The sequence below is a fragment of the Balaenoptera borealis genome, assembly GCF_965194805.1.
Source record: "Balaenoptera borealis genome assembly, chromosome: 15".
Lineage (NCBI taxonomy): Eukaryota > Metazoa > Chordata > Mammalia > Artiodactyla > Balaenopteridae > Balaenoptera > Balaenoptera borealis.
This window is the reverse complement of record NC_138871.1, coordinates 29819919-29844701: the sequence shown is the minus strand read 5'-3', so window position 1 is coordinate 29844701 and position 24783 is coordinate 29819919. Positions and strand designations below refer to the sequence as shown.

At 37.3% G+C, this 24783-nt stretch overlaps 1 protein-coding gene across 6 annotated transcripts in view; it reads right to left on the bottom strand.

Annotated features, from left to right (window-relative positions):
• The window catches only part of EXOC6B (exocyst complex component 6B), a 717372-nt gene that overhangs the window by 183091 nt on the left and 509498 nt on the right, over positions 1-24783 (bottom strand). For all 6 annotated transcript variants that reach the window (XM_082356334.1, XM_082356335.1, XM_082356337.1 and 3 more), the window contains one exon: positions 16565-16706. In XM_082356334.1, coding sequence (XP_082212460.1) covers positions 16565-16706 — 142 coding nt within the window. The remainder of the gene's footprint in view (positions 1-16564; positions 16707-24783) is intronic.

The following is a 24783-nucleotide window of genomic DNA, read 5'->3' as shown; positions in this document are numbered from 1 at the left end:
AAGTTCTGTACATCTTGCCCAGAGAAAGATATTTTCTATATTCTCTAGCTTTGCTTCATATAATTATTCTAGTATTAGTTGGGAATTCCACCCCCTCAATGGAATTATAATGTAAAGTATTAAAACAATGATCCACATCCATGTTAAATGTTTGTGAAAGATCAATATGAACATAAATACTGGTCTGCCATTATGGTTACACAGACTAATGAATTTATTTTCAGAGGTCAAGATCTAAACTTAGGATCTATCTTACTAGAGAATATAAACTTTGCCACTAAGAGCTCAGTTTGGGGTGTGTTTTCCCTTTTCTTTTTTTCCCCTAAAACAAACAAAAACAAAAGAAGGAGAAAAAGAGAATCTCTGTCAGTGAAACCTGAGACCTTAAGCTGATAGTTACAAGATCAGGGAATTGACTGCAGACACAACAGGAACGCTAGAGGAAGCATTAGGCATTTTTAACTCCTAGGCGCTGGTAAGAGAGGGGGAGATTAGTGTTTTAAGAGAATTTAGGTTAGCTGGAGAAAAAGGAAATGAAAATAGTTGTTTCTTAAGGTACCTAAGCAACTTCTTTCCATGATAAACTGGTGCCTTTAAAGGAATATCTTAACTACTAGGAAGTATAGGAGATAAATGAGCATCTCAAGTATTAAAAGCGCTCTTGTCTTTAAAATGTTTAAAAGCCCTCAAAAATGCTTTTCTACAGAAGAGTACAGAACCTCATCCTTTTCCCTGGTTAATTGCCTGGGCAGGAGCTGATGCTACACCTTGTTTCCATCCATTGACAGGCAGACAGCTGACAAAGAGATTCCTGTCAGTCAGAGGGGAAGGGCAGGCCTTAAGCCATGTGACTGCTGGGATGTGGTGAAAAACTGAGGAGTCTTGAATTTCTTCAGAAAGGCACATCATTCAGGAAGAAAGGGCAGAGAAAGACAAAAAGAAGAGAAAGATTACCAGGCAAATTTTACTGATACCCACAAAGAAAATAAAGTGTTATTTTTCTCCTATTCTTGGTTACATTATATAAAATATTTGGTGTTATTTACAGTTAAACAGTCCCAATTATTAGGCTTAAGAGAGGCAATTAAATAAACAAGCTTTTCTTTCCTCTCTTTCCATGTCAATTTCTGAGTCTTTTACAAGCACTGATTCAGCTTCTTTATCTTCCATTCATTCCTCAACTCTCAGCAATCTGGTCTATCACCCTACTTCCATTAAAGGTACTCTCTCTAAAATCTGCTTTGGATCCACTAACAGTGATTATATCTCCACATTTCCTTCTGGCTACCCCACTTCACTTCACCCTATTCTCTAGTCATAATGAACTAGTTTTATTTCCCTAATATGCCATGTTCTTTATTTCCCCCCAGAATTTATACAAATACTTGCCTTTGTCAGAACACCCTTCCCAACCTACCTCATCCTACTTGAATGGCTAATCCCTAGCCATGTAGTCCAATGGGATGCCCTAGTCCAAACCACTCACGTATAACAAATGAGTAAAAAGATTTTGAAAGAGATTAAGTGTGTTGTCCAAATTCACAGCTACTTAGTGATCAAACAATGACAAAGACATAGGCCTCAATTCACCCATACAAGTGTACATTATCCCACCAGAGACCCCACCATACACCACCTTCTCCTCCCAGGAAAGGAGTAGAAAATAGAAGTAAAATATAGATCAACCATCATTATAGAACATTATAGGTAAGACTTTAAAAATTCTATAAATTGACTCACTAGTTTCTGAAAACTTCAGCTTTTCTAAATGCAAGTGTTGGCAATGATATTTTCCTCACATTTTCTAAATTCCAATCTTAGAAACATGAAATTGGGAATGCTAAGGGGATTTTGTGGTCTCTCTCTCTCTCTCTCTCTCATACACAAACACACACACACACACACACACACACACACACACGCACATAAAAGGGAGGAAGAGAGAAAGGATAAATTTCTAAAATTTGTAATACAAAAAGTAGACTAGATAGATGATTTAATTAAAACAACAGAACTCAAATCAGAATCTGTTAACTGCTGAAATATTAGAGCAGGTAATAATGGAAAGGACTGAAATTTATTTCTTTTAAAATGTCTCATAAAAATTAGGACTTTAGTTAGTTTTTTGAGATGTATAAGGTACTGTTCCACCTAAAGGCAGCAGATGGCTAGAATGTTACAGGTATTTCTTGTAGGCCTGAGTAGAAGTCTGTCAACTTTCAACTATTATAATAATTTTTAAATAGACATGGTATTTAATATGATTTCCTGGTTTACACACTATAAAATGGCCCAGTTAAAATAAATAGCTTACTGGCCTCAGCCTCAAAGACATGAAGTGAGGGCCAAAGAAAATATAAGATGTATAAAATGTCCCAGTGTAAACACTTGGAGACAAGAGCAGTGAATGCATCAGATATTCCTGGGAGAGTCTGGCTTACTACAAACATTAGAATTTTAGCCTATGTGAGTAAAAGGGAGGTGCAAATGGCTTGATGGAATGAGGTAGCGGGGCTAAAGAAATAATTTTCAGCTGACGTGATGTTTGTAGCTAGCTGATATAGCAGAAAGAGATGGCCATACGCTGCTCTGGTGCTAATGGTGAGGCGAGGTCTCTGGTTTGCAATGATTAAGACAAACTATCGTTTCAATGGGCTCATTTATCCATGAAAATGCTTCTGGGTGTTTTCAAGCAAATCATGAGGATTAATGAAAATTTTTAAATAATTGTTTTATAAAGTTTCTAATAATGGAATAGTAAAAAGGCTTTGGAGATTATGAAATTGTTATAACATACTCCTTTAACTTTAGGAAGTCTTTTTACCGAGTCTGGAACCAGGGTTAAGTAATAGGAAAACAGCAATAACCACAATATATTTTTAAACTTTTTCTTCTTTGAAATGGCATTTCTTAATCTTTCTAGTCCCTGAAACTTCCAAAGTGTGTAAGGTCTCAAAGTTGAGAAAAAATAAGGAATGAAACCTGAAACAGCTAAAATAGAAAATGTAGGAAAAGAGGGAAGGAGCACCAAGTTTGGAATATCACTTAAAAAAAAAATCTGTTCCTCTCCTTTTCAAAATTATACAGCAGGAAAATGGACTTTTGGAAACTACCAGTTGTTTAAGTTAAATTTCCTGCTACCACCTCCAACCTCCCCCCCCCCCCACCAAAATATCCCTTGAAATAAAGCTAGGAAGAAAAATCTAAACAGTTTCTAAGAGGAATCAGTCACTGTCCTTATTTAGAGCTGGGATAAGTACCGCATTTACTGAACAGCCAAACAGAATTTAGGGTATTGGGAGGTTTGCCACAGATAAAGAAGCTTAACTGGGTATTATGATTCTTCACGTAGCAGGTCCTTTGTACTTCCTCATCACTTAAATGTCTCACAAACAATCCAAGGTAACATTTGCTACCAGAAAAAGTACTTTGTCTCTGTTGGCCGATCTCTGGAAGCCAATAGCAGGGTTTGACAGTGATATATAACAAGGTGAGAGCAGCATGATCTATCTCCATTCGCTTGACAAGGATGGCATCTTAGGCCATGGTGAGGAAGAGCAGGTTGCCTGCCTTCACTGCTCAGGTTGGCAGCACCTACTATCAAATGACTGGGTGTCTGGCAATGGGTTCAGAGAGACAATGACTGCCTTATCTCCTGGAATTCAAGGAACTTCAGCTCATAAACCAAAATAAGTGCTGAGTGGGCACTACTCACTGATCCATGTCTGAGAAAAGTCCTTCCAGAGGGTACAGGGTCCATCATCCACAGTCAAAGAGAAGTGACATGGCCATTTAAATGGCAGGGAAGCCCTCTGTTTGGGCTTTTCATGGCTAAGAAAGGCACATCATAATAACATAGCATAATAGCATAGCACCTAGCATAGCACCTAGCATGACAACAGCAAACAAAGCAGGGCTTTGTACTGCCTATTTTTGACAGAAGGAAGATAGCTGCAGTTTGTTTTCTTCCCACACCTGAGAATCCAAGCTCAATCCTGCTTTTTTTTTTTTTTTAAGTAATTTATTTATTTATTTATTTATTTTTTTTTTTTGGCTGTATTGGGTCTTCGTTGCAGTGCGTGGGCTTCTCATTGTCGTGGCTTCTCTTGTTGCAGAGCACGGGCTCTAGGCGTGAGGGCTTCAGTAGTTGTGGCTCGCGGGCTCTAGAGTGCAGGCTCAGTAGCTGTGGCGCATTGGCTTAGTTGCTCCGCGGCATGTGGGATCTTCCCAGACCAGGGCTCGAACCTGTTTCCCCTGCATTGGCAGGCAGATTCTTAACCACTGCGCCACTAGGGAAGCCCTCAATCCTGCTTTTAAAAAGAACTGGTAAGGGCCTGGGAAGTGGGAGAGAGACAAAGCCATACAGTCCATAAGTTTCTGGGGAAGCTTTTGCATAGATTGACTGAGAGCTGTGTGCCTGAGAAAGTACCAGACTATGGCCTCTATTTTCATCCTACAAATTCCCACTGCACTTGAGTTTTAAATCTGGTTTCTTGTATAGAATATCTACAGTGTTCCAGGTCTTGCAGAGAAAACAAGGAATGAAGAGAATGAATGAAATGTTGATAACTATAACTATATATAATATATATACATACATAATTGCCAACTTAATGATTCTCCCTTGCAAATTTGTAAGTTTCACTGCAAATATTGAATCAAAATGAGAATTAGAAACAAGAATACAGAACATAACTGAGAAAAGGGGAAAACAAATGATAAAATAAATAAAGAAGGATGTGCTCTAACAAAGACTGGCTACCCAAATCCCTGTATCTATTTCCAGTAGAGAATGAAAGCATTTTTGTACAGAAGAAACAAAAAATCTTTTTTCTGATTCCATTAACCAGTCAATCAACCAAAAGACAAAATTCATTAGCCAAAGAGCTCGTCTCATAGAACAAGTGATTGTCTCCATCACATTAAAGCAATCATAACTAATTATCCTTAGATTTTCACATGTGCAGAACACTGCAAATTATAGGAAGCAAGTTCATTTTTCTGCATACAAACTCGAAGTCTATCATCAATCTTTTTACCTTAATGTTTCTCAGATGGAAGAAGGCAGAACGGGAAAGCTTGTTTTAAAATTATAATTCAGAAAGATGAGGCTGAGGATAGATGCTAAGGGATCTGAAATCAATGATACTGAAACACACAAAATGTCCTTCAGTAGTCTACAACAGGAAATTTGCATCTTCAGGCATTACATATCCTCAAACGAAGGAAGCATCTGTTGTTTTGATATAACCTAGGGAGATGAGCTTTAAAATTTTACTGGGCTCAAACTTTTTCCATTTGCCTCTCTTCAAACCCCATATTCTTAAAATGGCTCTCTTTTTAAGACTTGCAGAGGTACAATTAAGATAATTAAGGTACAGTTTGAAAAGTGTCGTTCTGATAAAATATGAAATATATACTTTAATGGGAAAGGAAGTATTTAAACTCAAAACTTTTCACAGGAATCCCACAGTATGTAATGATACCAGTTGCTACATCAATGTAACATTTCTAAGATTGAAGTAAATCTCACAGAAAGCCCACGTGTCTTCTTTAAATCTCTCTGTCATATCAGTACTATATTAGTACTCATGTCCTAATAACGAAGTTTCCAAAAGAAATGTATTCATACTCTTTAGACTCTTCTGAAATTCAGGACTGCTTAAGTAACACATTTCATCATGGCAACCCTGATCTTATCCACAACCACACTGACATTTCTACAGGATACTATAGTGCTTTAGGTCTTCACTAGACAGCTTGCTTTCTTCCTAAACTAATATTATCCAAAAGTAAATACCATAAAGCAGACTCGGAGAACAATTATATAGAAAGTTTCTTTGAGAAAAAAAATTACCGACCCTATTCCAATGTTCATTAAATTTATGAGCCCCTGATGGCAATCACTCAAAGCCTGCTTTCTGCTTCCATATACTCTAAGTCCCTGATGAACATGTTATCATACATAACTATAATAAACATATTTAATATTTACTAGTGGTTACAAATATATGTGTATTAGGATCTGTAAAGCATTTCATATGCATTATCTCATTTAATTCTTAAAACAACTTTCCATACACATGAAAATATCCACACTATCTTCCCTCCCATGATAAACTGTAATGTCTTAGAACTAAATGGAAACTCAGAAATCATCTAGCCAAGTGTTCCCATATTATAAATGAGAAGCCCAAAGCCCAAACAGGTTTGATGAATTCCCAAGATCACACAGAAAGTTGGTGGCAAAACTGAGGTTATAATACAACTTTCCTTCTAGCTCAGTACTCTTTCTGATGATGATAATGACACTTGACAATGAGGATGGCAGCTAGCAGTTACTGAGCATTTGTTATGTGTTACTCACTTAATCATCTCAACAAGTCTGTGAGATAGTATAATTGTAACTTCATTTTATAAATAAAGATACTGAGGTTAAGAAGAGGAATAAAGTATGCCCAAACTACTATATATAATAACAAAAATCAGAGATGATAGAAACAGATTGGTTTCAAAGGTCAATCTGTTTTTATTACCTCTGATTTTAATTATTATATATTATACAGATGATATATTGAGAATTGACTGTTGGTGGCAAGAATGGCTTGATAATCCATAGAAGTTGGTGGTAGGATATGTGTACTCAAGTTGCCAATTGTACATCCTCCTAAGAGAGTATTCCTTAGGATTCCAACTACATCCCTGGTTGTCTTGCTATTCATATCACATGACTTCCATCCCAAGCCACTTCCTACTTCTACTCCCTTCCATCTTCAGAGCTGACCAAAAAGATCCAGAAACTTAGGTAGTTGCTAACTGAGTCATTTTTATTCATTCAACAAATATTTATTAAGCAAGTACCATATGTCAGGCACTGTGCTAGAGGCTAAGGAGACAGGAGTGTGCAGACATGATCTGCTGTTTACCTTTTTCTTGGATCCTATGAAATCCATATATTCAAAATAAGACCTCCTCTTTTCTTGAACTGTTTTGAATAAATTTTTGTTCCTTGCAAATAAACATAATTTAATTAAGACAGATTATTAGGGATTGAGCTGGCAAAACAAAGACTTTAGAGGAAATGTATTATATTTGGAACTTGTTAACAGGTGATGGCAGGGAAAAGGGCATTAAGGCATCCTTTCATTTCCCAGGATGAGAAGTCAACAGTCTATGGAATGTGGCAGCCAAGCTCATAATTAAGGTATTATCTTAAGTCAGCCGGGAACAAGTTCCCATTGAGGGTGAAACTCTGGAGGACTAGGTTGTCCTGCCATTGCTCAATTTAAAGAAACTGAAGAATATGGAAAGCTTTCATGTGAAAGCTTTTAATAACACTGGGCAACTTACAATGAAAATGGGGCACTCTGGTCCTCGCTAGAATGCATAGCTCAAAAATCCAAGAAAACACAGAACCATCGTGAGGCACTACTATAATAATCCCCTTCTGTCTGCAGCTGGATAGCTGGGTGAGCTGAAAATCAAGAGCACAAACTGATCTATGAACTGATACACCAGCTGTCTTCATACTTTTACCATATTTCCTTGATAAATGCAAGGGTGCTAAGCGAAATTGTGAAACCTTGATCCCTCAGCCTTCTCCAGAACGCTTTCTATTGTATCTCCCTTGCCAGAGGAGGGTAGCACTCTGCCCTACTCTATCCCTCATTGAATCTTGTCCTGTGACTAGGACCTAAACACAACATGGGCTCAAGGGTGATATGCAAAATAAGAGTAGGGGAGAAAAGAATTATACTCAGAAGGGAATGTAAGAGTTTTCTAAGGAATCGCAAGAAAAAAAAAAAAAACAAACCTGTGTGGATACGCATTTTGTACTAGTTATTCAAGGATGACTAAACATAATTTTGAATGACAAATTAATTACTATTGGGCATCTCATTGGAGAGGCTTGATTTAATGTACGAGCTGGTAGTCACTTTAACAGTTTGTTTGGTAGGCTGATGCAGTTTGGGTTTAGTACTGGCTTAGTTATTAAGGACCAAAACTCCTTTTGTAAAATGTAAACTTCAAAGGCTGCAAGAGAAGAATGATAGTAAGACCTGTCACATTTGTTTCCCTTATGCTTCTGACCAGGGTCCTGAGGACTCACTTCTCTTCTGTCTCCCTCACATCAGGAAGAGATTGGTAAAGGAATGCCTGAAGGCTTAAGACAGACTCTTGTGGGGAGTGACCAATGGTGGATAATTAACTATATGGACGTGGAAAGTCAAGGATAGCTGGGCTCAAGTAATGGAGAAAATAAAAATAAGTGAATACAGTTACCCCAGATAGCGGGTGTTTGGGCCTGGTACTTAAGGTTCAAAGAGATCGCTTTACAAAGATTCCTTAGTTCAGAAGCCCCAGTGCAAAATCATAAGCAAGCCTGTTAAGGTTTGCCCGATTAAGATCTGCTAAAACATCTCACACCTGAGTCAGAGGAGAGCCTGCTATACCACACAAGGGAACTTGCAGCCATTTCTTTTAGTGAATATATACTAAGAGATGGAAAATTCAAACTTTTCAGTCCTGGACTATTAGATCCTGACTTTTTTTTTTAGCCTTGAGCTAAAACTACTTCTCTAGGGATGCAGAAAGCAATCTGATCTTTCAGTTAGAGTGGGGTCTATGGAGTTAAGTGACAAATGGTGTTCTGCTAATATTTTATATCATAGCAGGCTCAGTGAGATCATGAATCTACTCTAAAGTTGTTTCATTAAATCCTGAGTTTAGGCGGATTCTCCACATTGGTTTCCTGACCTGTAAAGTAAGGGCTATTATGGTAAGAAGGGTGAAATGGAAGGCTTTGGAGTCCTTGTTCCCAAGCTCAGATTAACTTGACCATCAAAGAACTGAGAATTTGGCAAGATGCATTCTATTACCTTTCTGTACAGGGACTCGGTCTATTCTGTGCAAAAGGCGATGGGCCCTGCGAAAAGATGGATTACACTAAATTTTAAAAGATGCAATTGCTGCTGCATTTCCTCACAACCAAATGTCCCCTGGATTTGGATTAATTATATTATATTTTTAATATGCCAATCTTTTGAATAATATAGGAACCTGAGAAGACAACTAAAAACTGAAATATTTAACATTATAAACCATATAACAACGGAAGCGGGAAAGAAAACAAGACAAAAACACATGAAAGCATATGTATAAAGAAATGATAACTGTAATAAATAAAATTTCCATGGCTGTTTACAAATGATTTTATGCATAGTATCTTATTTGACTTCATAACAATACTGTGAGAAAACTATAGCAGGGATTAATATTTCTAGTTCACTGATGGACTCAGGGAGGGTAGATGAGTTGATTTATTCACTCCAATGGCTTGAACTATGAAGCATAAATATGCTGAAGCTTCCAAATCATCTCCATCATGGATTACTGCAACAGCCTTATAACTGATCTCTGAGGCCCCTGATAAACTGCAGAGTTCCTTCCAAAAGCACAAATCTAATCAAGTCACTCTCCTATTTAACATCAGTGGTTTCCCATTTTTTCTCAAGCTTCCAGCATGGTACTTTGCATGTAGTACCATGCAAAGTAGGGGTAGGGGCTCCACATATATTTGTTGAATAAATGAACAGATTACTGAATTAGTGCTGTTAACAAGTAGGTGAGCTGGAATATGAACCTAGACCTCCTTATTTTTAGAATATACAAAGAAAAAGGTTTGGAAATTCCAAATCCAGACACAGACTGAACATCCTAGTACATGAATGCTACAGTAGCCCAGGTCTGATCAAGGAGGTAAGTATTAGGTCATCAAGACCTGCTAGTATTTAAAATCCAGTTTCTGTGTCGGGATCCAGTGTTCCAATACCCAAAACCAAATATAAGATATACGAACATATGGAGATATAAGATGAAATTCATATAGAGCAGAAATACCTAGAGGTCACTGTCAATTTTTAAAGGGAAAGGAATATTTTCTTCATATCTCCTAAATCCTAATAACCTTCACCATAAAGGTACTTGGTTTGATTAGCCTGTCAGTAAGAATCAACAACACTCCTATTAGATAGTGGCATCCAAAGCAGTAGTTACCATCTCTAGTAAACATCTGAGCTAACTAATTGATTTCTTGCAAAAGCATAGGCTGAGAATTAGAAAGTCATCAGTTCTGGATGATAACTTTCAGAACAACTACAGAAGTTCGACAGATAACTACAAAAAGCAAAACTTACATTGAATAAAAGGGCATCTCCAAACCTAACTGATTCACAAACTACAGACAAAGGTCTGCGTGGTCTGCAAAAGACCTTCTGAGAGTTGCTGGATATTTATTACTGCTGTTGTTGCTGCTGCTGATAATGATAACAACAGGAGAAGCTACTCCTTATTGCATATTTAATGTTTTGCCAGCCATGAAATAAACCCTTTTATGCATTATCTCATTTAATTCTGACCCCATTCCTGTAATATTAGGTTCTATTATTATTCCTATTTCATAAATGGGGCTGTGAGAGGTTAAATAATTTATATATGGTCACACTAAAAAGAAGTGGTGACTTGAACATCTGATTGAGCTGACTCTCAAATCTGTGTTCTTAATGACTACACTATACTAGCTGAATATCTCAGGCTTGCATGCATATAATTCCTGTATGTATTTGGGATCTAACAAAGTGGCATCCCAGGCCTCAGAATCAAACACTCAAGATACATTCACATTCTATCTTGTCCAAAGTTTTATTTCTTTCAGGACCTATACACAGTTCTTCCAATGACTCACAGACAATAGCAAAAATACCTCACGTACACACCACTGGGTAGAAAGATGTAAGTGTTAATTATCTTGTCATTTGGGGCTGCTTTTATACGCCTCTGTATAGTTATGTGAATCTTATGTACCATTTCTTTAAGATTTTTTATAGACCACTGAGCATGTAAAGAAGAAAATGAGGGGGATGGTATAGCAAAAGACACAGAATTCTTTCTTTTAAATTAAAATAAATGTCCATGGAAAGTTTTTTGACAGACAAATTAATGCCAATCAGAAATGAAACATTAAATTCTAAATCAATGAACTTTGGTGGCTCTAAATATATGGGGAAAAACTTTCAGTGGTAATATGGTTATTAGAGGCACTGCCATGCCTCACAAATGTTAGCGTCAAGCTGATTCTAAGTCTGAAAGGCTATTACAAATATCGAATGGCTTTTCAGGCAAGACACTGGCTCTCTGGAACCCCTCTGCCATAGTTAACTAACTATTTTCATAGTTTTCCATCTTTCCATTAAATGATCTCTCTACCTCTTAGTCTTAACTGAAAGCTGGCTCTCTGCTAAGGATACCAATTCGCCTATAGTTCTCTAAAATAGAAGCTGTTCATTCTTCTACAAAAAATGTACTTCAGGATCCGGCTATAAGATGGGCATTTTCCTTATTCATCGGTGCTTCTCTCAGACCATTACACCTCTTCCTCAAGGCTCATATATTGTAGCTTATTACCCTCCATCCCTCTTTACCTTTCAGCTCTATCAAAAATGCAGTCATTTTGATCGAGTTATTCCCAATCATTCATCAGGCTTTGCTGTTCAACCATTGGTATTGGTTGGTCACCTACCCCAAAGCCTTTTTCGCCCTCTTATTTATATCAGAATGAGGTTCTACTATTCCTCAAGACTCAGAAAATGATGACTTCGTATTCAACATTAAGAATCAATCTTGACTGCTTTAGCCAATCATTATGTTTTCATTCTCCTGGGAAGTAATTGGTTAAGACAGAGCCATGTAAAACAATTCTGGCTAACTAGATGCAAGGAATCCAGTGGATGGCTTCTAGAAACAATTCTGTGGCTGCTGGATGTTATCATGTCTGGATGTAATCCCTGGAATTGTACTTATTTCTTCTTTTTTTTTAAAATCTCAGATCCCAGTTTTGTTTTTTTTTTAATTAATTAATTTATTTATTTTTGGCTGTGTTGGGTTCTGGCTGCTGCACGCGGGCTCTCTCAAGTAGAGGTGAGCGGGGGCCACTCTTCATTGTGGTGCACGGGCCTCTCACTGCGGTGGCTTCTCTTGCTGCGGAGCACAGGCTCCAGGTGCATGGGCTTCAGCAGTTGTGGCACACAGGCCCAGCAGCTGTGGCTCGCCGGCTCTAGAGTGCAGGCTCAGCAGCCGCGGCTCACGGGCCCAGTTGCTCCGCGGCATGTGGGATCTTCCCGGACCAGGGCTCGAACCCATGTCCCCTGCAATGGCAGGCGGACTCCCAACCACTGCGCCACCAGGGAAGCCCTGGAATTGTACTTATTTCTGAATGATGAGATCATAATTTTTTTTGTACTTTTTTCCCCAAAAATTTCCACAAAGAGCAGGTATTACTTCTATAAAAAATAAAATTAAAAAAGAAAAACCTTGGGCTTCCCTCATGGCGCAGTGGTTAAGAATCCGCCAGCCAAGGCAGGGGACACGGGTTCGAGCGCTGGTCCAGGAAGATTCCCACATACTGCAGAGCAACTAAGCCCGTGCACCACAACTACTGAGCCTGAGCTCTAGAGCCCATAAGCCACAACTACTGAAGCCCGTGCGCCTAAAGTCCGTGCTCTACAACAAGACAAGCCACCTCAATGAGAAGCCCGCGCACCGCAACAAAGAGTAGCCCCCACTCACCGCAACTAGAGAAAGCCCACGCGCAGCAATGAAGACCCAATGCAGCCAAAAATATATAAATAAAATAAATTTATAAAAAAAGAAAAACCTTGAAAAGATATTCATTTAATTCCATGATGGAGTTCACTTAATTTCATGATGGAATTCACTTAATTTCATGATGGAGTAATAGGAAGAAGACATCTTCCCACTGGAAAAAAAAAAGAAAAACTGGAAAAAGCATCTGAAAGAATGGTTTTAGATATTAGACAACAATCAGTGCAGGGCTGTGATCCCTGAAAGAAAGAAAACAAACCAGGTGAGCATATCTAGCAGCAGTTTCCGGGGTGTGATACATAGTGGACAAAGGGAAGGAACACAAACAAAGCATGGCAGTCTGAGTTGAAAAGTCAGAGATTATAGTCCAGAATGCCAAGGCAGCTAGTATTTGCAGGGCCAATGACTAGATGGAGGGAGCTGCAAAAGGAAAACTACAAAAGACTCCCACTGAATATCTGGCTGAGTACTAATCTGTGCATGTATGAGAAGAAACTACCCAAGGCTGGGGAAAGAATCACCAGAGAGGAATAGGCAGAATAATTTGTGGAGCTCTTACAGAGCTGGGCATACTTTGAGTTTCCAACAGCCAGAGTTGAAAGATCTTCAGATACCTGGGGCACGGCCTAGAATCCTTCAAAATGGCATTGCTTTAGATTTGGGATTTAAATATGACCTAGACGAAAGTCTGCTCTAGACCCAATATAAACGAACAAGCAAACCTTGAAAGGATCCAGCCAAGTACAGTAAATCCAGGTCAGAACAAAACCTAGCACTATTTAAAGGAATGCAACAAAATACAGTACCAACAGCATAAAATTTTAAATGTTATGTATCAGAGCTCCTCCATGTGGTCTCTCCAAGTGAGCTGGTTTAGGCTTCCTCACAGCATGGAGGCTTCAGGGTAGTGGGACTTTTTATACAGCAGCTAACTAAGGAGACGGAGGCTGCACTGTCTTTTATGATCCAGCCACAGAAGTTACAAAGGCCACTTCTGCCACATTCTATTGGTTACAATCAAGTCACAAGCTTGCCCAGATTCAAGAGAAGGGAAATTAGAGGTTGATTCTTTTTTTTTTTCAATTAAATAATTTTGAATATGCATACAATACTGTGCATTTCCCTCTAATAGATGTCAGTTCTTAATAAGGTAGTGTCAAGATTCTAGGAAAAGAGATATTGTGGAAGACATCTTTGAACAATGTAATCTGCACTGTAGAGCTGGGTTGACATCTAGTATAATTTCCTTTCAACTTGAAAAACTACCTTTTAAATGTGTTGTGGTATAGATCTTCTGGTGACAAATTTTCTCAACTTCTGTTTATTTGAAAATGTCTATATTTTACCGTTATGTTTGAAGGATATTTTTCACAAGATAAAGAGTTTTCAGGTTAAGGTTAACAGGCATTTTTTTTTTTTTTCTTTCTTTCAGGATTTTAAAGATGTTCCTCTACTGCCTTCTGGTTTGCACTGTTTCTGATAAGAAATTAGCAGTAATTCTTATCATTGCTCTTTATTATGTAATGTGTCTTTTCTTCTGCTATTAAGATTTTCTCTTTTATTGCTGTTATTTTTAGCAATCTGACCATAATGTGCCTGGGTGTGGCTATATGTTTATCTTGCTAAAGATTTGTTGAGATTTTTGAATCAGTGAGTTAATACTTTTTTTAATCAAACCTGGAAAAAATTTCCTCTAGTCATGCATTATATCCATTTTTTCCTTTAAGTTATTGAATATATTTATATTCAGTTTTTTAAAGGCCCTGTCCACTATTTTCAACATTTGTATAACCAGTGGGTTTATTTCTATTGTTCATTTTTTCTTCTGTTATGGGTCATGTTTTCCTACTTCTTTGTATGTGGAATTTTAGTTTTTTGATGTGAAATTGTAGATGCTATATGGTTGAGAATCTGAAAACTTTTTCATGTTCCTCTTCCTTCAAAGATTGTTGAGTGTTTTGGCAGGCAGTTATTTTACTGGCAGATTACCTTTATCTTGTCAAGTCTTATTAGACTTTATTAGGGTGGCTCAAGATTAGCTCTTACTCTAGAGCTTGAATAGCATTCTTAATGCCTAACCTTCTGGGGTATTACTGAATGCACAATATGTTAAGGTGGTCTCTCCGCTCTGGTTGGTCAGAATTCCAGTGTTTCCTAGCACTCTGTGACCACTGGCATTCCTATTCAGCTCACAGATCCTCAGTGGCTATTCTCCGCTAAGCCTCCCAGAGTTTCACACCACACATGGCAACTTGGTTTTTGATCAAAGACTCAAGGGCTCTCCAATGCAGATTTCTGGAGCAACTTCTTTAAACAACTCCTTGCTCTCAGGTACCTTTCTCCACAAACCTAAGCTGCCTCAACAGCCCTATAAGCCAATTTCTGGGGGGCTTTTCTGTGCAAAACACTGCTTTTTATTCGGGCTCTACTTTCCTGTGCTGTGTTTGGATAGTGCCCCCAGACAGAAAACAAGAGTAAATGTCAAGCTTACCTTGTACATTTCCCCTCTGAAGGATCATAGCCTTGTGCTGCTGTCTAATGCATGAAAAAAGTTGTTTCATACAGTTTATCCAGTTTTATAGCTGTTTATGGCAGAAGGGTGACCTTGATACCTGTTACTCTGTGATGGCTGGAACTGGAAGTCTTAATTAATTAATTAATTAATTAAAAATAGCATAGCCAATTAAGCCTTAATTTCCAGCCATCAAAAGTCAACCAAGCGGGAGAATTCCCTGGCAGTCCAGTGGTTAGGACTCCGTGCTTCCACTGCAGGGGGCCCAGGTTCAATCCCTGGTCAGAGAACTAAGATCCTGCAAGCTGTGTGGTGTGGCCAGAAAAAAAAAAAAAAAAAGTCAACCAAGGGAAACCAATAAACAGTAAAAAAATTAAAAGGTGGGGCAGAAGTATTAGCAGACTCATGTAATTTTCCACTATTTTAATTTTCCTAGAATCAGAAAAAAGTTGCCAGGAGTCATATTTTTGTTCATTTTCATTTCTCACTGATGGCACAATGAACACCGCAACACTCTTCATTTGTTCCTTCTTCCTTGCTAACCAGAGCCTGATTTTGTGTTTAATTCCAAGTAGACAATTCATGATAAATCAACTATGTCAATAATGATGCTCCTCTTTCTCTTTGCCACATACTCAATCTCCCAGTCTCCCTGAGAGCTGGAGGCAACCACACAACTATATTTTGACCAATGAGACACACAGGGAAGTTTGTTACGGGTTTACTGAAAAGATTTTAATTTTTTTAATAAAAAAATAGGTGATGCTGGCACCTCCCTCCTGCACTAAATGTGAGTCCCTTCTGACTATAATATGTATGAGGAGGAAAATTCTAAGTATGACAGAAGAGAGGGAACAAAAGAGCCTGGGTCCTTGATCACATCACTGAGCAACTAAATTAATACAGCAACTCACTGCCTCTGAGAAAAATAAAACCTATTTAGTTTAACCACTCTGTCTAAGGTTTTCTGTTTCTACCTGTCATAGAAAGCATTTCTGACTGATAAATGCATACTCCATTCGTTCTTTAGACTAAGAAGAGTTTGCAGATAAGATGAAAAAATAGTTTTCAAATACAACATAAAAAGGAAATGGTTGAGAGCTGCATTCTTTTGAAGTCTTTGAACTAATCAGGTTTTCTTTGGTGTGTATTAAATGCATGTCTGCCTTGTATCCCCCTCTAGACTGCAAACTTCCATGCCAGGGATCTTCTTTGCTCTACATACGGGCCTAGGCACTCTTGGGTGTTCAAATTAGCTTGGTGACAGACTCTTATTTCTAGTACTCTTTGACTCCATTAGGACCAAAACCCCACAGACCTAAAACTTTTTTTTCCACAGAAGTGAATATGCAGGTATAACAAAATAAGCAAAGAGATGGTTTACTGTCTTACGTTCACATTCTCTGACATCCAAGTTGAACTGCTGTAATGCTCCCAAGGTGAGCTGCCTTACTTCAGCTTCCAGCAAAAGTTGCATCAAGGATGTGGCTAAATGCTTGCAAGCTGACATACATGCTGTCTGGGCCACCTTTCCCTGAAATACAAGAATGTAAATCATAAGGCTGATGGATTAAAATGAAATTCCAACGAAAATTAAAATCATTTATTTTTCAGTTAGCAATTTCTTTAAAGGTTTTCTCCATCATGATAACCCTTGCATTCAAATAACTTTGAAATTAATAGCACCTCATGGCAAACATCTTAAATATTTAGCTCCATTACCATCAGTCATGTCAGTATAACACTCAGCTAAAATTCATAAAGACCAGCTATTTATTTACGAAGTGCTTTCTTCCTAAATCAACAATAGATTAACAATATTCAAAATCTTAATTAAACTGAGAAGGAATGTTTCCACAGAGAATAAATTTCAAAGAGTCCCTTCTAAAAATACCATAATTCTTAAAAAGCGAATGTAAACAATTCCTAACTTATCTTGAAACCAAAGTGTTTACTACTTTATGATTTAACACATATAAAATGAAAAGAATGGTTTAAAACAAAATGGTTTTCTGAAGAAAATAATTAAAAGGATAAATTTTGTTTTCTTAAAAAATAAACACTGAGGTTTATGAACACACACTCTAAGCTAATTTTTTAAATACTGATATTAAAATTAGTATTTTACCAACTTCTTTAAAAGATTCACTTTACACTAGTGAATTATATCTTAGTTCCAGGTCTAAGTTATACATCATGAAAGATATATCCATTTCTTCCCCAGATATATATCCATTTTATTTTTGTTATCATCTAGTCTGAAAAACAGGATAAGTTTGAAAAAGTCTGAGTCCTCATATTAGTCAGTGGATCCTTCTTTTTTGAAATCATGAAATACTTCAGTCATTCAGAAAGATATGTAGAATTATATGATGAACACTTATGTATATACTAAACATTACAAATATAGTTAAAGCCCTTATATGACCTCCTTAAATCATTTTATTCCTTCTCCCCAGAGGTGACCGTTTCTTGTGTTGAGTATACCATTTGTATTATAAAAATACTATATGACAAGTATATAATAAGAAACAATATTTTTACTATTTTATGTATTTGAAACTTTCTGTATTACAAAGGATGTCCTTCTACAACTTGCGTTTTTGGTTCAATGTTATGAATGTGAATGTTTATAAATGAAATACATGTGGTTGTAGTTTATTCCTTTAATTATTCCACAGTATTCCATTTTAGGAGTATACCAGAATTTATTTGTCCATTCTTCTGTTGTTGGAGATTTAGGTTGTTTCTTTTTTTTTTTCTTTCGCTATTATAAACAGAGTAGGTCATAGAGTAATGTCGGTCTTCATGAAAATGCCAGATTCTGACTATGGTTTTTTAATATATATATTTTTCATACGTTTCACTGGGCCAGGGCCTTCCACAAAAGTTAGCAGGCTTTAAATGGAAAAACATATAACAAATAATACCAGAATGAATTTTAAAATTTGCATGACTTTTTATATACTTTGGATAATTCCTTTAAGATTATTTCTCAAATCTACCAGAATGAGGGGTATCAATGTATTGTGATTCATAATGCACATGTGTATACAAGAAGAGGAACACAGGTGGAAGCCAGATTTCCAAATATCTAACTATAAACTGCTTTGCCTATGGTATATTCTGATTTACAATGTCCCTAGATATTTCCTAGAGTATCACTTAATTGCATAATCACCAGCACTGAGTACTATTACAAATTCTTCTACTAATTAAACAAGAGATACTTTATGATTTTTATGTCTTTGATTATTTTGTGAGATTGAATATCTTCTAAATTTTTATTTGACTAAAATATTATTTTATAGAATAAAAATAACAGAGTAATAAACAATGACTTATTATATTACACATTCTAAAAATGTTTCTCCTCTATGGTTCTGTTTGTAGGTTCTGAAGACCCACACTCTGTGGGTGATTTAACACAACAAATGGAAATACTTAAGTAGGGAATACCGTAGAGACCAAGTCGGAACGAGGCAATGGAAGCATAAAGAATCCTAAAGAGAAAAGTTACGTAAAAGAAATCCATATTAGATGGCATGCTTTCAACTAAACCCACTGGAGACCTGGAACAGGTATCACCAAGGAGCCATAGAGTTTAACGTAATTGTCAGGCTATGCCCCATGAGAAGAATCAGAGGGGCAGATCAAAGTTGTGAGAAGCCCTATGGCTTTTCAACAATGAGAGTGGGCGTGCAGTGAAGAAATGAGGATAGACTAGAGCAGATGTCCAGAGACAACACTGCAGATCAGAAGGCAGAGAAAAGGGAAAGAAACTACTGTCTCTTGGACACTACTATATGCCCAAGATGTGCTATACTTAGGCAGCTGACATCTTATGTTATTTCACTTAATTCTCACAATCAACCCAAGAAGTTGGTATTATTCCTTTCCTGTAGATGAATAAACTAAGGTTCTCCGCAAGGTTAAGAAATTTAGACAAAGTCATACAGCTATTTGTTACTTCTACCCAATCCTAAATCTGTATCTTTCCAGTAAATCATCACCTAAAAAGCAACACTAAATCTTATACTGTCTTATACTGAAACAGCTGGGCAAAAACAGATCCAGATAATAACAGGGTTAACAGGTTATCCAAGACATAAAAACTAGGTCCAAACAGGTAAGACAGTTGTAGTTCAGGAGCCAACTCTTCAAATACTGAGTATCTGCTGGGGCATGCTTTTTAAGTGTGGTCCAGCATAATTATCCAGGCCAAGGCCAAGACTTAAAGGTCCTAACAAACTGAACATGGAGATGTTGTAAAAATCAAAGAGCTAAAAGCCCAATTAAGCTGGAGGCTGAGAAGACAGCATTTGAAAGGCTTGTTTCCAGTGGTCAAAACAGATTGCCAAGGAGAAACGAAGCTGGCCTAATAAAATGAAAATAAGATAGCTCACAGTCAGAAAGTCCCAAGTTTGAATTTTTATCTCTACCACTCATTAGAAGTGTAATTTAGTGTAAGTCAGTTGACACTTCAGACTCATTATTCATCTCAAAATATTAAGCAGCTTATTAACTTTAACATGAAACAAGTCTATATCAATATATATCAATCAATAGAGCCAAAGGCACTTATACATGATCATATGTTATACTACCCTAACATACTGAGTTACTTAACTGTCCTCGAATCACTTTCCACCCTACTTCCCCTCAAGCTAATTCTTTATTTCCAAACACAGTGATAATTGCAGAAATGTATATTTTCATTGTTAAATATTTTTCTAATTCTAGAAAGCACTTTGGAGCTTTGCTAATTCACAGTCTGCTATCCATTCTCTTTTTCACTTCTGGTTTCCATTACTACCATGGTATCCACAGATTTTCTAAGAAAGGATAAACAGAGACCCAGGCAATAACAATCAACACACTAAGCAATAAAAATTGGTGGTTTCACCCTCTTCATGGAGCAGATTCTTTCTAGGAACAAACTGCCAATCTCTAGGACAGGGTAAGAATTTGGAACAAAACCTAAACTGACCAAAACCTAAATGACCAAAACTGCCTTTGCGTATACCTCCAGGAACAGTTTCAAATCAGTGATAATCACAAGTAAGTTATATCTTATGAAGCTATGATAGCCTCAGTGTACAGAGACTACACAAGAAATAGAAACAGAATGCCAGACAAGATGAAAAATGACCTAAGTATTATCATCATATTTTGAACATATGAGGAACCTGGGATGCAGGGAGATTTGAGTCACAAGACCTTACAACTAGCTCTACAGGCAACATCATACTGCCTCTTAATGCAGCTACAATATTTCTGTATTCCAAGACAGCCAATAAATATCAACGAAATGAACTGAAAGTCAACTACCAAAGCACTTAAATAATTCATACTACTTCTCAAGCCTGTTAAAATACCTTTTTAAAAAAAGTTTTGGGAAGGGAAGAAGAGTACATTGGTGACTAAATTCACGTTGTTAATTCAAAGTCAGGCTTATGACCACAGTGAGAACCATCACCGGGCATGAGTCAAGATCTATGAAAATACTTCTTTGATTTTCACCATGTAGCTCTTTGGTAACCAAATCCACTCATTTACTTCAAAAATATACCCAGATTCATATCCTCTAATTTGAATTATTCCATCTACCTCCTATTCTCTATTTACTGTCTTAACTTGTACCATAAAACTTTGCACTAGATGATTTACTGCACTGCCATTTCATGCATTTACGTTTCCTTGAAAAGTACATGATTTGCAAGGAAAGAAACTATGGCATTTTTATTTTGGTATATCTAAATGAAGCATAGCTCTAGACTGCAAAGTAGGTACACACTGCCGCCCAACTTTATGCCTTGGAGGTATCTCATTCTCTTCTTCACAGAGGGAGATATCATCCATTGTTTCTTCCACAAAAACACAATTAAACACAATTAAGACAAATAAGAATCTTACAAATTCCTTCTTCAAAGAGATACAGAAAGCTCAGTATCATTACTTTCAATTACTGCATACTTCAATTACACAGTACTAAGTGTTATGTCATAGTACTAAATACAAGTGAGCAGAGGTGAAGAGCTTAGAGAAAGCGTTATCATCCTCAGTATCACGACAAACTCTACCACCATCACCAGAGCAGCTGCTTCCATTTATTGAGCATTGACTATGTGCCAAATGTTTTGAAAATATTTTCTCGCATAATTCTCACAAGAACCCCATGAGGTATTTAACCCTCTATTTATAGATAAGAACAGAGAGGTTAAGCCATATGAATATACCTTGTAAGTCGTGGACCTAGGATGTGAATCCAGTCTTGTCAAATTCCGAAGGCTCTTAACAATCATTTGATCCTGCCTCCCAGTAAAAGGCCTTGGGGTAGCTGCTACATTGTCCTTCTGTTGCTTTGCGACTTTGGGTAAGGGAATGAAGAGGACAAGAAGAAAACATTTTTTTTTCTCCCTTCTCCATCTAAGGAAGCATCAAAAGAACGCTGGATTCACAGCAGATATTTAGAATGGACTCCAACCACAGCTCTCTGTCAACCTACTGGGATCAGATCTGAGTTCCAGATCGTCAAGAATCTTAACTAAATGACTTCAGTGGTCAAAGCCAAATTTCTCTTTCTCTGGATAATCTTAACAAGTTTCAAAGTAAGGAATGCTTAAAGAGAGCCAGGAAAGACAGCTGTTTTTTCACACCGAATTTCTCCTCTGCTTTCTGAGTAACACTCCCTTGCTTACATTTTGGTGTGTCAAATTTTATCTTCTTTAGTTATTTAAGGAGTTATTTCACCATGAAATGGAGAAAAGTTCAGACACAGAAACTGATCTAGCAAGGCAAGTAAGAACTACTCAGAGTAAAGTAAAGCCACCCTATAAATTGCTCGTTCTTTCTGTGTACCTATACCTCTAATTCCTTAACCTTCTACCCTGACCACTACTGTAGACAGTTTCTTTGGCCTGCCCCTTCCTTCATTGAACAAGGAAGCTGTCTTGTTCCTTTTTGCTCAATATCCCACGGCTATGGGTGAGGCCACTTCATTCCCATAGTACTAAGCCTCCTATTTACTTAGGATGGACATTAAATAAGCCACATTCAGAGGATAGAGTTCTGGATCTTCCCATATGTTCCTGTTATCTGGGACCCATGCTTGGAACTTTGGTTCCCATGTGCTGCAGAAACCCTATGACAAAGTCTTACTTTATCTTTATACCTAAACAACCTTAAAAATCACATATCCTCTCCAAGTTGATTTTCCCACAACTGTATCCATGTCTTAGGAAGGATTACAATCCTACTTAAAGAACATTCTTAAATTCAAATTAGAGAATCTACACAAACATCCACTCATTAAAAGATTCACAAATCCCTATTTTAGACAAACAAATGTTCCTTAACAGCTAAAGAAAATGAAGCCCAAGGATGATAGTTAATATATCCTGGGCAAGATATTTGGTATTATTTGATGACTTTAGTAGAGCCTACAATGAGATGGTGAACCTCTAATAAATCAAAAATAAGAAAAACATAACAAAAAGTAAATAAAGGTAAACAATCCCTACTTAATCTGTCATGAAAAAATTAAGAAGCTCGAAGGAAAAAGCATAGTCAAAAGAAAACTGGAAGTACATACTCAGGATGTAGATGGAAGGAGGTGTCAGAGGAGGGATGTAACAGATGCCATAAACCTGGTTCTCAGACTTAACCACTTGTTTCGCTTTCCTATTCAGTCATTTTTCAAGAAACACAGAAATCTTTTTAAAAACACTTTTTGCTATGCATGCTTTTATTGAGGTATAATTACGAACAGTACATATGGAGCTCTTAAGAATATACAGCTTGATGACCTTTACATATGTAAAAACCTATAAAACTGCCATCAAGATAGGAAATATTTCCATAAACCTGAAAGTTCCTCATGCCCCTTTCAAATCAGTAGATCCACCCACACCATGAGGTAACTTTTCTGACTTACAGCCCCATAGATTTGTTTTGCCTCTTTCTTGAACTTCATATAAAAAGAACCCTACAGTAGTGTCCTCTTTTACGCTTAGCTTCTTTTGCTCACTATGTTTTTGAGATTCATCCATGTTGCTGCATGTATCCATAGTTTCTTCTTTTCTATTGCTGAGAAGTATGAATAAATCACAATTTGTTTATTCATTTTTCCTATTGATATCTATTTGGGTTATTTCTATTGGGTGCTATTATGAATAGTCTTTAAGTGGAACTATTTATTTTCCTTGGAAAAATACCTAGGATTGAAACTGCTGGATCACAGAGTAGTTCTATGCTTAATTTTATTAGAAACTGCCAAAATTTCAGAGTGATAATACTATTTCATACTCCCACCAGCAATGTATGAGAGTTGTTCCATATCTTCTCCTATACTTGGTATTATAAGTCTTTTTTTTTTTTTAATTTATTTTTGGCTGCGTTGGGTCTTCGTTGCTGTGTGCGTGCTTTCTCTAGTTGCAGTGAGTGAGGGCTACTCTTCATTGCGTTGTGCGGGCTTCTCATTGTGGTGGCTTCTGTTGCTGTGGAGCATGGGCTCTAGGCTTCTCTTGTTGTAGAGCACAGGCTTCAGTTGTTGCAGCATGCGGGCTCAGTAGTTGCAGCATGCGGGCCCTAGAGCAAGTGGGCTTCAGTAGTTGTGGCACAAGGGCTCAAGAGCACAGGCTCGGTAGTTGTGGCACACAGGCCCTAGAGCATGCGGGCTTCAGTAGTTGTGGCACGTGGGCTCAGTAGTTGTGGCTCGCGGGCTCTAGAGCGCAGGCTCAGTAGTTGTGGCACACAGGCTTAGTTGCTCCGTGGCATGTGGGATCTTCCTGGACCAGGGATCAAACCCGTGTCCCATGCATTGGCAGGTGGATTGTTAACCACTGTGGCACCAGGGAAGCCCCTATAAGTCTTTTTAATTCCTGCTATTTTACCAGAGTATAGTGGCATCTTACTGCAGTTTCAATTTATATTCCCTTATGCATAATTCTGTTAAAAGCATATTTTCATGTGCCTATTGGTCAAATGGATATCCTCTTTTGTAAAGTACCTGTTCAAGTTTATTGTCCATGTTGGGAGTAGGTCAAAGTGCAGACTCTCTAACATTTCCTTAGAGATTTGTACAAGATATTTGTCTTTTCTGGATGACTGCTTTGTCACATACATGTATTGCAAATACTCTCACATGTTCTGTGGCTTGCCTTTTTGCTTCCTTAATGGTGTTTTTTGAGGATCAGAAATGTATAATTTTGATAAAGTACAATGTATCAACTTTTCTTTTCATGGCTCATGCCCTTTGTGACTTGTCTAAGAAATCTTTGCCTATGTCAAAGTCTTGAAGATATTCTCACACATTTTTTAGACAATTTACTGTGTTAGTTTTCACATTTAGCTCTATAATCCATCTTAATTTATAGTGTAGGGTAGATGTCAAGATTAATTTTCTTTTCAATTCAAATACTGGATTGCTTGAACACATCTATTGAGAAGACTCATCCTTCTCCCACTGCATTGCATAGGCACCTTTGTTGAAAATCAAGTGACCACATAGGTGTGGGTCTATTTTGAGACTCCCCATTCTAGTGCATTGATCTTTTTGTCTAATTTTATGCCAACACTTCACTGTCTTAATAGCCAAAGCTTTAGAGTAG